General features: G+C 38.1%; 1 protein-coding gene and 1 long non-coding RNA gene across 5 annotated transcripts in view; one reads left to right on the top strand and one right to left on the bottom strand.

Moving 5' to 3' along the window:
* NEDD4 (NEDD4 E3 ubiquitin protein ligase) overlaps window positions 1–15,265 on the top strand; it is a 147,567-nt gene that overhangs the window by 103,243 nt on the left and 29,059 nt on the right. For both annotated transcript variants that reach the window (XM_082444960.1, XM_082444959.1), the window contains 9 exons: window positions 2,691–2,857; window positions 4,767–4,884; window positions 4,976–5,143; window positions 8,609–8,674; window positions 11,562–11,681; window positions 12,951–13,154; window positions 14,378–14,458; window positions 14,685–14,739; window positions 14,837–14,895. In XM_082444960.1, coding sequence (XP_082301086.1) covers window positions 2,691–2,857; window positions 4,767–4,884; window positions 4,976–5,143; window positions 8,609–8,674; window positions 11,562–11,681; window positions 12,951–13,154; window positions 14,378–14,458; window positions 14,685–14,739; window positions 14,837–14,895 — 1,038 coding nt within the window. The remainder of the gene's footprint in view (window positions 1–2,690; window positions 2,858–4,766; window positions 4,885–4,975; window positions 5,144–8,608; window positions 8,675–11,561; window positions 11,682–12,950; window positions 13,155–14,377; window positions 14,459–14,684; window positions 14,740–14,836; window positions 14,896–15,265) is intronic.
* The window catches only part of LOC309654120, a 35,438-nt gene continuing 35,258 nt past the window's right edge, over window positions 15,086–15,265 (bottom strand). For 2 of the 3 annotated variants that reach the window (XR_014259897.1, XR_014259898.1), the window contains one exon: window positions 15,087–15,224. This is a non-coding gene — a long non-coding RNA (uncharacterized lncRNA). Of the gene's footprint in view, window positions 15,225–15,265 lie in introns of all 3 variants that reach the window. The other variant, XR_014259899.1, reaches the window with a different exon arrangement.

Genomic DNA, 15,265 nt, shown 5'->3' with positions numbered 1-15,265 from the left:
CTTTCTTTCTGGACTTTGACTCCATTAAATTCCGGGTAGTTGCATATTAGCTTTGAGGTTAGTAATAAAGTAACATACATTGATACTTAGAAAATTATTTTGTGAAGATTATTAGCTGATACATGTTTAATAGGGAGGCATTCTCTACAGAAAATGAAAACTCATTCTTTCTAAACAATGTTCAAATGTGTAACTGTACTTCCTCCTGGAACTGAAACAGGTTTTTTAAAAATAGGCCCTTACTTAGTTTTTTGCCCCTTCACAAGTTTACTTGGGTAACATAAATTCAATAAGTAGACCTTTAAGAGAGAAATCTTTAAGAAGATTTTAAAGAAATATTTTTGGTACCATTTTCCAAGCTCTGAATATTTTTATAATCCTTCACAGCAGAAGTGAGGACCCTTTTATTAATAAATTTTATTAATCTGCAGAAAAATAATCAGTGAGCATATTTTTTTAATTAGTCTTTTTTTTTCAAGAGAGTAAAATATAAAAGTTCAACTCTAACACTTTTGAAATTGAGACCAGAGAAGTAAAATGTGATTTAATATGTACAAGACAAATGTTTAGATATATAGATCCTATATCATGATCATTTAAAGGAAAGGAAAGGAGAGAGAGAAGGAAGGTAAACATAGATGGAGAGAAAAAGTAAGGGGTTAGAGGGAAGGGAGAGAGAATGGAGTCTGGGCAATAAAAAGAAAGAAAAGAAATTAACGAGATATCAGTTCCCATAGAAGAAGATATAAAGAAGAAAATAGGCTAAGAAAGAAAAGGAGTCTTACTTCCCATCCAGATTCCTTTTCCCAGAGTAATTCTGTCTGTCTTCCTCTCTCCTACCCCTCACCTTCCTTTCTGCCTCAATCTCTAACCTTCACACTGGAGCTAGCCAGAGGAGACCAACCTTGCTGCAGAAACCCCTATCCTTTTCTCCCAGAAAACATTTCTTTTCTTCCCAGCTCTTTTCCTTGACCCTTCCTCTTCAGAACCCACCTTCCAACATAGAAGAATTCTCTTCCATCTTCTAAGCCGTCAACTGGCTGGCACACAACAGTCCTCCAGTGCCAGATCCCCAATGTCTAGAACAAAAGGCTCTCTATATATTAAGGAAATGATTTTTTTACCTATTATTATGGTACCAAATATGTTCCCCAGCTTGCCTGTTTTTTTTTTTAACTTCAATTTAGTAGTTTTTGCCATGTACAAATTTGGGGGGTTGTAATCAAATCACTCAATTTCTTTTATGCCTTCCGGGTTTGATGTCATACTTAATGGCTCCTCCACTCTTAGAATATATTTTTTTAATATCCCCAGGTTTGCTCTAATACATTTCGGTTTTACTTTTTAACATTTTAAATATTGCTCAATCTGTAACATTCTGGTTATAAGGTATGAGGTAGAAACCCAGATAATTTTTTCCTTTTTTTCTAAGTAATTTGCCTATCTTCCCACAAATTTGAAATGTCTTTATCATATACTAAATTCCTATAAATTTGATTCTCTTTCTGAGTTTTCCAATTCTATTCATTATTGTGGTTTGTGGTATGTTTTATCTGATAAAGTTAATCTTCACTCTTCTTTTTTGGAACTGTACTGATTATTCTTGCTTGTTTTTATTTCTATTTGAACTTGAAAATTGCCTTGTCTTGTTATTTTCAAAAAAAATCCATAATGTAGTTCTATTGGAATCTTGGCAACTTTATAAATTAACTTGGGGAGAATTGACACCTTTGTGAGATTAAATCTTCCTAGCCAAGATCACATTATGTCTCTTCATTCATTCGGGTCTTCTTTTGTGTCCCTTTAGGAGAATTTTTAAGTTTTCATCACTAGTGTATTTATGCTTCCTAACCATATTGATGTTTAGCAGAACCTTTTACTGACTGCCTTTTCTTTTATGAGGTTTCTTGTATAAAAGCATGTCACTAACCCTCGCTATCCTTTTCAAATAATTCCTTACTCTATAACTACCCTAGCTAAGGGTTTTTGTATGTTTGCCCCTTGCTAGTCTCAGAGGAAATTTCCAATGCCTTCCTAGCATATAAATAAAACAAAACAAAACTTTCGTTCTTTGACTGTATTATGACCTGACCAAAATGCCTTTCCACGGTCCAGAGGAGAAAGAGAAAAGTCAGACCAGAGAATCATCATGTCTTTTCCATCACTCAATTATTTCTAAATCATTTGCCCTTCCCTATCATGCCTCTACATATTTGATCTTCATCCAGTGATTTTTTTTTTTCAGGTTTCAGAGAGTTGTTTATTTCCACCATAAACAAGGTGCTTTCTCTGTGGGAGAGACAATGCCCAATAAGACATGATCCCTGCTTATAAGTTAGAGAATAGAGTAAGGTTAAACTATGCTTTTCAATTTCTAAGTGCCTTCCAGTGCTGTTTGTTTATTTGAAAGTTTTCTGTGTCCTTTTTCTCCTATTAGACATGTTTTAAATTTTTTCAAAAAAAATTTTTTTCAAGCAAAATTTAAATGTTATCATTTTGCAGAAAAAAAAAAATCTTCATTATCATAAGATATTCCTATTATGGTCTTAAAAGTTGACAATGTGCTAATTCTGTCTTTGCATAGTTTCTGGAACTGGGTGTGCTAAATCTCTTTTAAAACTTCCTCTAGCATAATTTATAAGGTTAAAAAAATTAAGCACACACTTAATTGTTACCATTCTGTTTTTCAGCCTGGCTGGGTGGTTTTGGACCAACCAGATGCTGCTTGCCATTTGCAGCAGCAACAAGAACCTTCCCCTCTACCTCCAGGATGGGAAGAGAGGCAGGATATTCTTGGAAGGACCTACTATGTAAACCATGAATCCAGAAGAACACAGTGGAAAAGACCAACCCTTCAGTATGTGATGACTTTCATGTTTGTAATCTGAATACTTTTGGACCACTAGTTTTCATTTTGAAGTCATGGCTCAAATGGCTCAAATGGATTCGTAATAGTATGGGGATCCAAAAACTGCAAGAATGCTAGGATTTTTATGGCCCAGGGCTTTAAAAATGCTGTCATGGATGCTTCTTTTTTAAAATGATTTGATAGTATTACAAAGTATTTGAGTCACAAATACCACCCTTCTAATTGCTTCTTTATTTTAATAAATTGTCAGTTATTTCTGTTTTTAATTATAGCCACAAAAGAAATGTTTTTCTCTTGAGACTAATTTAGAAAATCTTGGAGATTTTTTTGTAGTTTGTTACTAAAATATAATGAGATGTTAATTTCTACAGTACAGTATTTTTAAAGTGTAAATTATTTATAAAATTGAAAGGACTCAATTAATAAGGTCTTTTGTTAAACACCCATTTGCCAATCTGGTCAATGTATACATAATTTCCAGTGTACCCAAATCAAGGACAGAATGGCCTTTGAGGTATTCTGATTTATGTTTCCTCAGTGACATTTTTCTTTTATTATCATCAGACTGAACGTTTGTAAATACACATTTATAAATTCTTCCATTATTCATGTTTATTATCAAATATCCTTCCACTTATCCTTCCTTATAACCTTATGAAGTCTTTCTTTAGTTGTCTACTTTTTGACACAGACATAAAATTTTCCTTATTTGTCCCTTAATGTTCTAATTTTTGGCTTTGGTATTTTGTATCTGATATAGTCCAAGCACTTTCGTAGATATTTTCCCTTTTCAGATCCTTCCAAAGCAAATTAATGATCCAAGTTCTTCGTGTCACAGAGGCATTGATCTCTGTAGAATGGCGTACAGATTGCAAGACTGAAAGCACGATAAATTTCTGCAATATCCTCCTGTTGTATACCTCAGTATTATGGCAAGCCTGACTTGAGCAGAATCACATTTTTTTCACTGTGGTTGGTGTTGTTTTCAGCCAGCAAAAATCAACTATTTAGGAGGAAAAAAGTGTGAGGCTTTCCCTTAGGACCACTATGTTTTCTCCAGCAACAGTGCAGTAAGAACTGGTCTTCTGACTATCCTGGGCTTATCTGGCATTAAATAAATTAACAATAATTTTGTTATTAAATATCTATACAGAATTCTAGATCTTATGGTCTGGCTATGTTAAACACAACTAGCTAGAACAGTATAACTAAGAAATGACTGGGGAGTGGGTGTTCAGTCTGATTAACCGTACCTTTCCTAGATTCAGACACGCCTTTACTACTGTCCTTTTTCAGAAGAGGTCCATTACTGTATATGATCAAAAGCAGATAGATACCATTTAATCTGTACTCTATCAATTTTTAAATTATAGTGTCCTTACACTGTCTTTCCTTCTGCCCTCTGCGTTCCTACATGGGAAGCTCTACTCTTGGCTTAAGATCAGTTCTGGAAAATGTTACTGTCTGATTCATGAAGATGTATATGTAACTCTTAAAGCTTCTGTTTTATGAACTTTCTGGAGCTACTTTAGATTTTACTCTTGTAAGAACATGGAGAAATAATAATATAATGAAATTATTTATGAAACTCTCAGGTATTCATTCATTCAGCAAATACTTTTTGAGTGCCCATACATGGGAGACATTATCCTAGGCACAGTGAGGAACGAAAATATTAGGCACATTACACATTTTCACAAAAACTTTAACTCCATAAGGTACTCTTGCAGGTACCGTTGTGCCTAGGACTTAATCTATGCATCTTGAAGCAGCCTTTGGCCCAGAACAATAAATTCTGATCTAATATAGGTTTTTTTTTTTTAATGAAAACAGAATTTTTGACTATCACTTTAACTCTCTTCAGACGTGGGTGATGGCTTTTACGTTTCTAATACAGGGACAACCTAACAGATGCTGAGAATGGTAACATTCAGCTGCAAGCCCAGCGTGCATTCACCACCAGGCGGCAGATATCTGAGGAAACAGAAAGCGTTGACAGCCGAGAGTCTTCCGAGGTAGAAATCATTTTCTTGTTCTTGTGGATAGACATATGTTACAGCAGTAGATTGAGGTATGTGTGGCTTAAGCTTATTCTGTTCATTTTAGAACTGGGAAGTTATAAGAGAAGATGAAGCCACCACGTACAGCCATCAGGCCTTCCCCTCATCTCTACCATCAAATAACTTGGATGTCCAGACTCATCTTGCAGAAGAATTGAATGCCAGACTCACTGTTTATGGAAATTCAGCCACTGGCCAGCCAGTATCCAGCTCAGTAAGATGGTCTTAGATTTTGTTGGAGCTTCAGGATTTTGTATTATATGTTATTCCATTCAGTGTCTAAAGACTGAATGTTATCTTTTTTCCTCCAGTTTTATTGAGATACAGTTGATACAACAACACATTGTATTAGTTTAAGATGTACACCATAATGATTTTATATATATGTTGCAAAATTATAACCACAATAAGTTTAGTTACTATCCAACACTTCACAGGCTTTTTTTTTTTTCTTGTGATGAGAAAAAAATTGTCTTAAGTTACACGTAATAATGTGTTAGGGACTTTGGTACTTTACAGCACGGCCATTTTCAAATATCCCCACTAATAATAGTATGAAGCAGAGTCATGGAAAATCCAAATGGTCATTGGAGTCTAAATGTCCATTACATAAATCAGTGCCCTCCAGCCAAAGGCTGCCAGGAACACACCTGTAATTGAACAAGTTGGGTTTATTACTCATTTCAGCAAGGGGAAAACACACCACGAGTGTCTCAGTAGCAGTATGTTAGGAAGGACTTAAAGGATTTGGGCTCATGTTAGTCGATTTTGAGGAGGGTTTAAGGAAGCAGGACTTTGCTCTGCATTGGATGCTGTCAGGAAACAGAGATTATTCTGTGATTGGGTATCTCAAATCTTATCTGTAGCGAGACTAAAGCTATATTTAGCAAAAAAGCAGCAGTCACTTATATCTGCCAGGATAGGGAGATAACTGGTATTTTGTGGCTTGGACAGTGTTCACATTTTGCTGTGTTTAGGCATGATTACAAAGTAGTGTTGATTTTGTCTTGATGATGCTGATGAGTGCCAGGGTGGGTCCTGGGTGTTAAGGGTTACTTTTCTCCTTCTCAGCTATACCACACATGTCACCAACACACATGTGAATAAGAGCTGATGTACTTTGACTAAACAAGAAGATAGATGACCTTCTCACTCCAGCAACTGCTTGAAAAATTGCTGTCTGTGGGGTCCAGAAGCAAGTATTCCAACATAACACTGCCCTGATGAGGTCCTTGTGGCTAGCTCTCTAATCTTATCAAGGGAGACCTTTCAGTGGAAGACAAAGAGGCATCTGAGGATGCTGTGGTCATTTCCAGTTGGAATTCCTTGCTTTTCATTCAGTTAGTAAATATGGAGGGCTGACTGCATGCAGGTTATATGCCGGTTAAAGTATCTTCAGAATACAGCCCACCTATCTGTTTAAGTATTGCCTATGGCTGCTTTCACACTAGATCGACATGGTTGAGTAGTTGTAGCAGAGACCGTTTGGCCCACAAAAAAATATTTCCTATCTGGACCTTAACAGAAAAAGTTTGCCGACTTCTGTTCTAGCACCTCCCTTAGGAAGCGTCAATGTAGACAGTTCTATGTAAACGCCTGTGTGAATATCCAAGAGCAGGTCTGCCTGCCTGCTCCCTTCCCCTCCTTTCTTCCATCCATCTATTCTATCTTCCATTCATTTCATTTTATTTTTTTGTCAGAGGAGTGGGAAAGGTCAAAGACTTAAAGGATAAGCTATGTTGATTTGCTGGTGATAAATCACGTAAGATCCTATTCCCTTTCTTCCTGTTATTATTATTTTTTTAAATTATAAAACAGGGAGATCAGATCGCTGCTTTGTGACCACCTAGAGGGGTGGGATAGGGAGGGTGGGAGGGAGACGCAAGAGGGAGGAGATATGGGGATATATGTATATGTATAGCTGATTCATTTTGTTATAAAGCAGAAACTAACACACCATTGTAAAGCAATTATACTCCAATAAAGATGGTAAAAAAAAAAAAAGTAAAAGGTGGCACCCATACAATGAAATACTATGCAGCCATTGAAAAGAATGAAGCATCTTTGAATGTATATGTTGTATGGAACAATCCCTAAGAGATATTGCTCAGTGGAAAACACCAAGGTACCGAACAGTGTATTTGGTACGTTACCATTTATAAAATTATTTAAATGACAGAGAATAAATATGTGTATCATATTTCTTGAAAACTAAACTAAACTTGGTAACATTGCTCAGCTCTGAAGAGAGGAACAGGGTAAACAGGGCATATATCTTTTGTACCTTTTGAATTTCATACCATGTGCGTATTAATTCAAAAAAAATTAATTTATTATTTTTAAAGTATTATATGGTCATGGTTAAAAATTGAAACAGTACTGAAGTCTGTAAAGTAAAAATTGAATCTTCCATTTTACCTCTAACATGTGCTCCCTCAATTGCCATTAATGGTTTGGCATATATAGTTTTAAACATTTTCTACATATTCATAAACATGTATGCACAGACATGTTTGTATATCATTTTTTTAACCTGAGATCATCTTGTACGCACTTTCTGGTAGCTTACTTTTTTTACATACTGTATCATAGATATTGGACCATTTCAGTAAATATAGATGTGCTCTTTTTAAAACCAACAACAACACAATAATCAAACATCATTCCCTTGTGCAAGTAACCCTTAAGCTATTTCTCCAGTCTCCTTTGATGGACTTTAGATTGTTTACAGTTCTTTGTTATTGTAAACAATCCTACAGAGGCTCCTCTGACTTAATTTATACATATATTATAAATTTTAATGTCATTAAGTAACAGAACTAAAATATTTCAGATGGCAACAACAGCGTGCATATAAAAGCACAAGGAAAGAAAAATTATGCGCGTTCCAGGGAACAAGTAATCTGGAATGTCCAGAGGGTGGGTTGTGAGGTTGGAGGGCTGCAGCCAGCAGGAAGAGCCAGGTCCGGAAGCTCACTAACATTGTGTTCTGTGCTGTAGATTTTATCCTAGTGACTGTAAGTCATTGAAGGGCTCGGAGTGAGAGAAGGATGTGATGAAATCTGCGCTGCAGAATGCTCTCTGGCTGCAGCACGGGGTATGGAGAGTAGATTTAAGCAAATAAGACTTGCAGCAAGCACATCTGTTAGGATGTTGCCACAGTAATAGTCAAGGTGATAAATGATGAAAACTTGAAGTTTAAAAAAAAGTGTAAGGGAAATGTGTTTGAGAGCTAGTAAAGAAATAGAATGCGTAGGATCTGGTAACTGACCTGGCTGTAAGGGACAGGAGGGGGAGAAATCGGGGGCTGACCGATGTCTGCCTAGGGCAGCTGCTGGCCTCCCCTGCTGCCCACTGGATGAGGAATACCTGCAAAGGAACAGGTTTGAGTGGGTGTGGACAGGGAAAAGCTGAATCTAGTTTTGGACACAATAAAGGGTTCTCTGTTAGACCTTCAAGAGAAAGTGTCCAGGAGACAGTCTAGGACTCGAGGGACAAGTGTGAGCTGGAAGTTGGAAGGCATCGGCGGGGGTGGGGTGGTGTAGAGCGAGGCTGAGAGTGGGTGGAGTGGGTGTTCTTTCTTCTGCCCCATCATACCCACCCTGCCACCTTATCTGCCATTCAGAGACAAAGCAGAGACCTAAAGTTATTATCGTTCTTTTTTTTTTTTTTTAATAAGAATCATTCCAGCAGAAGAGGCAGCTTACAAGCCTATACTTTTGAGGAACAGCCTACACTTCCTGTGGTGAGTTTTAGCCTCTCCTCTCAATCCTCAATAAAAATATAAGATGCAGCAACTTTTTTTTTTTGGAACGCTGAACATGAACGTTTGATCCAGCACAGCATCTGGGCTCTGGGGGATGAGGTTGAGGGAGGGGAAATGGGATAGGTAGGCCCTTTAAAGACAAAACCTGGAGAACTGTCTCTCCCATCATGAGAAAGCCAAGTCCCCATGTGCTGGTGGGTAGCGTCTGGGCTTGGCAGGTGAAGCGCTGTGTGGGCTGGAGGTGTTGCGTACAGATCGAGACTGTGGTCTCCAGCGGCCTCTGCTCTGTGCCTGGCCCGTGACATCTTGCAGCTGTTTCCGCCCCGTGCGTGAAGCTGCGTCAGGGGCCGGTCCCTCAGGCAGGTGTGCCCCAGTGTCGGCAGGCTTGGCGGCCAGGATGGACTTCATCAGCCGCTGAGGAGCGGTCTGCTGCCTCCTCCGTAGCATATCCAGCCGTGACCTGGGCTGGAGCTTAGACCTAACAACGTCATGGCCTCCATCCTCTTTCTGGCTCAACCGTCATTGCTTTGAGTTTGTCTCTTCCTCACATGGTCTCCGCTTGTTTTTTAAACCAAATGTAAGCACCCAGGCTCCTGGCCCTTTCAGCCTCCCCTCCCTCTTAGCCACCCACAGACCACCACCCCCACCCCCACCCCCGTGCCACCTTCCCTTCTGTCTGGGCTCTTTCTTCCAAATAGCCTGTGTCCCTGTCCTAATTCTCTCCCCATTCTGGGTCTTTGAGTGTTCCAGTTCCCCACTTAGACTGGCCGCCTCACTTTTTTCCCACCAACCATTTGTGATTTTTGAATGGCAGTCTGTATATTAATTTTGAAAAGCGGGGATTGTTTTTGCTTTCACGGGAGTTCCAGCAAAGGAATGCACAGGCCCAGAAGTCCTCGACCTAGGAGTGGCTCATCTATCTAAAAAGGTGGCCCTGCATCAAGAGAGGGACATGGACCCTTTGCTGAGGAAGGAAGGGGTACCCACCTGTGCAGTTGGCCCAGTCACCAGTGACCACCAGCAAGAGGGTGGATGCCACGGCAAGACTGCCCTCCCCAGCCTTCCTCTCGCGCTTACTACCCCGTGTCTGGCCACCTCCACTCGCCTGGAGCCACTTAAGGAGATCCCTGGTATTTCTCCCACCTCGCTTCATCATCTCCTCTATGCATTGAAACTGGTGAATTTCTGATTGACTGACAGGCACTCATCCAAGAAACTATTTTAAGTACACCAGATGAGCCACAGAATCCAGAGATGATTTACATTTTATGTACTGGAAAAGCTGTTTCCGTGCCTTTTTCTTCTCAATCATTGATTAGAGGTCTGTTTTGTTTGGTTGCTTGTTTACAGCTTTCTTAAGGTATAATTTACATGCCATAAAATCCACCCATTTTTAAGTACACAAATAAATGAGTTTTAGTAAATTTATGCAGTTGTGCAAATATCACTGCAGTCAAGTTTGAGATTCTCCCATCGCCACAAAAAGTTTTCTTAATCCTAATACCTACTCTCAGCCCCAGGTGAACACTCATCTGCTTTTGTTGCTAGTTTTGCCTTTTCTAGAAATTTCATATAAGTGGAATTATATAGCATGCCGTCTTATGTATCTGGTCTCTTTTCACTTCATGTGATGTTTTTGAGGTTTATCCATGTTGTGACATGTCTCAGTAGCTCATGATATTCCATCGTGCAGATACGTCTACTACATCCCATTTGTCTACTCACCAGCTGTAGGACATTTGTAAAGTTGGGCAAATTTGAATTCCATTATTTTGTAGACTCACAGCTCATCATAACTGTCAGCAATGTACATCTACCCCTGTACATCTAGGGAACGGTATATCTAGTGAACAGACTAGTGTGATAGTTTTTATATGTAAGACACATTAGGGAACCAGGCCAAACCTTGGAGAGTCTAATCTCTAAGACAAAAGGGGTACTTCCCTGGTGGTCCAGTGGTTAAGTCTCCGCATTTCCAATGCAGGGGGCGCAGATTTGACCCCTGGTCGGGGAGCTAAGATCCCACATGCCGCATGGCCAAAAAATTTTTTTTTTAAATTAAAGCTCATGGGAAAAAAAGAAAAAAAGACAAAAGGAAGACCAGACCTGGACTATTTTAAGTAAACCTGGAAAACTAGACCTCTTTTGTTCATTAGTAATAAACTACAATAATCAGCACGTCCCCAGCCCTCACAGAAAGAAAGCAGGGGTAACTTTGGACTTGGCACATATGGGTGATAATTTCTGTAGTTTGACTACCTGGGTTCAAATCTCAGCTCCACACTAGCAATGTTATCTGGTAGGAAATTGCTTCCATTTTCTAAGCTTCAATTTCATCCTTAAGTAAAATGGGCCAGTAATCTTAATTATCTCATTAAGGTTTGTGTGGAGGTTGAATGGCATGATCTGTGTTAAAGCACTTAGTGTGCGGTGGTTATTACTCTCATGATTTTTAGTGTTATCATTCTCATCATTATTATCTGTTCTACTGGAGTTTTTTTTTTAAGTGAAATGCTGTACACTTTAAAATATGATTTAAAACATGATTCATTTTAAGGAGAGCTAGCAGTGGGACTTCCCTGGCTGTCCAGTGGTTAAGGCTTCGCCTTCCAACGCAAGGGGTGCAGGTTCGATCTCTGGTCGGAGAGCTAAGATCCCACATGCCTCACAGCCAAAATACCAAAACATGAAACAGAAGCAATATTGTAACAAATTCAATAAAGACTCTAAAAATGGTCCACATCCAAAAAAAAAAAATCTTTAAAAAAATAAAAATAAAGAGAGCTAGCAGTGGAAAAGGGATGTGGTCCTTTTAAAAAGGATTCTTTCTTATTAATATTTAATTATTCTGTTATTCTTCACTTAGCTCTTGCCTACTTCATCTGGATTACCACCAGGTTGGGAAGAAAAACAAGATGAAAGAGGAAGATCATATTACGTGGATCATAATTGCAGAACTACTACCTGGATAAAGCCCACTGTACAGGTACCCTGCAATCTATCCATTAATGTGTTTTCTTACATAATTTGAACCATCATATTTCTGTGGAAGCTATTACGTCACTTTGTAGTATATGCTGGATGCTTCTAATTATTTTCTGATATTGGTGCTAATTGTCTGCCATTTCCTGCAGATCTCTAATATACATGAATCACCACTTGTTATTATGTAAAACAAGTCCAATTGGGAATAGGAGGACAAAGTAAATGATCTGGTCCACTGGGTAATTGTGTAACTTGAATGGTTAAGATCATTATTTTGCTAAAAGATAATCTTGGCGATTAGTATCTATCAAAGAACTTTGTCATGATGACACTTTGTCCTTAGCAACAGTGAGTGCCTTTTGTAATATTTCCTTGTAAGCATTTAGGAAAATATTTTGTCTTATCACCATGTCTCTTATTGAGAAATTGTTTAAAACTGAAAAGTACAGAGAATAATATAGTAAATACCCATTTTCTTAACACCCTGAATTTACCGCCATTAACAAATCATCATATGTTTCTAGACATTTTCTTTTTTTTTTTTTTTTTTTTTTTTAGAGACATTTTCTTTTTTAAAATAAAATCTTACAGGTAAAACTAAATTCCTTTTAGCCAAGCACTTGACCCCACTACCCAGAGGGAACTACCATCGTGAGCTTGTTGGGGATTCTTCCTGCCTATTTTATGTACTTAATAGAGAGCTAAACAATGCAAAATGTTATTTATGTCCATGTGTCAAGTTTGGCAAAGATGTGTTATATAATTCTAAATATTTTTTTGCTCACCATTGTTTTAAAACCCTATCATGTTGTTTTATATATAAATCCAGTGTATTTCTTTTAACTACTGCCTTATATTTCATCACATGAATGTATTACATTTCAGGTATGCATTTCTGTAGTATATGTTTGTCATTCATTTTGTCTTCCCAGCATTTGAACCCACTTTTTGTGTATAGGAAATTCCCACTCTATATGAGTCTTCTGGGTGAGCAAAGACAACCTTCTCCACTTGGCACTGCAGCTTCCCTTGCAACTAGGGTTAACAGACTGACGGTTAACCAGCATTCTTACTGTTCAAGAATTAGCTGAGAAATTATAAATTATTTTAAAAACAAACTTTGACAAAACACTGTATTAGAAAAATGAGCCTCCAATCTTTAGGCCTATTTATAATTGTGTGTGCTGTTTGCAGGTTAAGTTACCTTTTTAACCACAGCTATTTGTGTGTTCTCTATAAACACTGCAACACGATTGAATTAACGTGCTAGGCCACAGTGGAGACCAGTCAGCTGCCGTCAAGCCAGGGTTCTTCTGCAGGCCCTCACCCACAGGCCCCCACGAGTGACGCAGCACAGCAGGTGACCCAGCCATCTGAAGTGGAGCAAGGATTCCTTCCCAAAGGCTGGGAAGTCCGGCATGCACCAAACGGGAGGCCTTTCTTCATTGACCACAACACCAAAACCACCACCTGGGTAACTTCAGTGCTCTCCAGTTTAAATTTATAACAACAATAATAGTCTCTCATGTGTAGTTCTTGATAATCTTTAATTATACATTAATATACCCTATATTACCTAGTCCTCATTTAGAGATATGTTGAATTCTTAATAGGATTATTTCTATTCAATATGTTTATGCCTATTTTTAATATTTGGGGGGACTGTCATGGAGATACATTTACTTCCTGTTTGCAGTTTTGGGGTTTTTTTGTTTTTTTGTTTGTTTGTCTTTGTGTGTGTGTGTGTTTTTTTGGTCACACTGTGCGGCTTGTGGGATCTTAGTTCCCCAACCAGGGATCGAACCCACACCCCCTACAGTGGAAGTGTGGAGTCCTAACCACTGGACCCCCAGGGAATTACCATGTTTGCAGTTTTTAGCTCACTAGCCATGAATACTGAGGAAGATATTTAGTCATAATCCTTTCCCTTTATATAAGGCTTATAGTTCCAAAGTACTTTTGAATCCATATCTCATAGTACCCAAAAAAACTTATGAGACTAGGTAGAATAGGTATTTTTATTTTAAGATAAGGCTTAAAGTTGTTGAGCAGTTGGTTCACCCCTAATTGAAAAATTACTGAAAATCAGCAGCAGATGAAGAGATTTTGATTAATAAATTTGTTTAAAACACCAATATACCTAAATAAAACTAAAATTATACGATAAATGATTTAAGAAAATAATATTAAAATTATAATATATATCAATAAATCCAAATAAATTAAATTTTGTTCTTTCTTTCAACAATTTGAATTGTCTTTAATAACCTTTCTGCGCTTACCTTCCTATCTTTCAAAAATATTAATAAATTAACACCTTAGCAGCTAGGTGCCTAGAAGCATGTTCAGGGCCTCAGAAATAACATGTGCTCCAGTTTTATGTCCCACTCTTACACCAGTTTTTATTTAGAGAAGAGCCCTAGATAGTGACACAATCCATAAAGAGTGGGCAAAATACTCCGAATGGTTTCTGTGAAAGAGGTAGTGAGTTAATACTGATCCTCCTCTGAGATCTGAGAACTGAATTTTGTAGCGTGTGAGTGATAGATTTTAGATGAGAACCTATTATTTCATAGAGTAAGCAAAAGAAATAAGAGTGATATCCATTGATATTAGAAAACATAGTAACAGATTGACTTTCATGATTTTAAAGTTTGTGTGTGTGTATTGTTTTCTTTATTTACTCTACCAAAAAAGGAAGATCCAAGACTGAAAATTCCAGCTCATGTGAGAGGAAAGACATCACTTGATTCTTCCAATGACCTGGGGCCTTTACCTGTAAGTTTATAGAACTGCTACCCATCTAACTTGGCTATCTCAAACATTTGTATTTTGGAATACAGTAGTTCTTTAACAACTATAATTAATATTATTGTTGAAGTGTTGATGTCTTCTACTAAGAATGGAATATGCAAATTAAATCAACCATATAACCAAATCTATTTCTCTGCCCATACATCGAAAACCCTTTCCTAACATAATTGAAATCTATTCTTCATTATAGCCAGGATGGGAAGAAAGAACTCACACCGATGGAAGAATCTTCTACATAAATCACAGTATGTGCAATGTGATTATTTTCATTACATTATCTTTTGCAGTATGGAATTTTGTGCGTGAGGATGGAGAACATCTTTTTTTTCTCTCTTTCTTCAGATATAAAAAGAACGCAATGGGAAGATCCTCGGTTGCAGAATGTAGCAATAACTGGACCAGTAAGTCTCTTTGTATCAGGATCCTCTGATGGGGTTGTCCCCTTACCTGTCTCTTCAAGGGCGTTTGATCAAGGACATAGCACTAAAGGTGTTGAGAGGAAAGCACATTTGCAGATCTCCCCTCTCCCCACCGCCCATACACCAGGTCTCAGTTATTTGAAAAGAGCATATAAAGTCATTATCCTTACTCTGCACGGCAGCCTTGTGAGACCAGTGAGCCAGAGAGTCAAATACTAAGGCAGTGGGCTGCCGTGCTCAGGCTGGTACTTGCCATTGTCTGAAGAAGAAGGCTGGCAATCCTCGGCAGATCAGAGGAGCCAAGAGTGTATCTGGTGAGGAAGCAGAGAGCACCCCGTCAACTCAGGGTCAT

Source organism: Balaenoptera physalus (assembly GCF_965194825.1).
Source record: "Balaenoptera physalus genome assembly, chromosome: 2".
In the NCBI taxonomy this organism is placed as follows: domain Eukaryota; kingdom Metazoa; phylum Chordata; class Mammalia; order Artiodactyla; family Balaenopteridae; genus Balaenoptera; species Balaenoptera physalus.
This window is presented reverse-complemented; position numbering and strand designations above follow the sequence as displayed.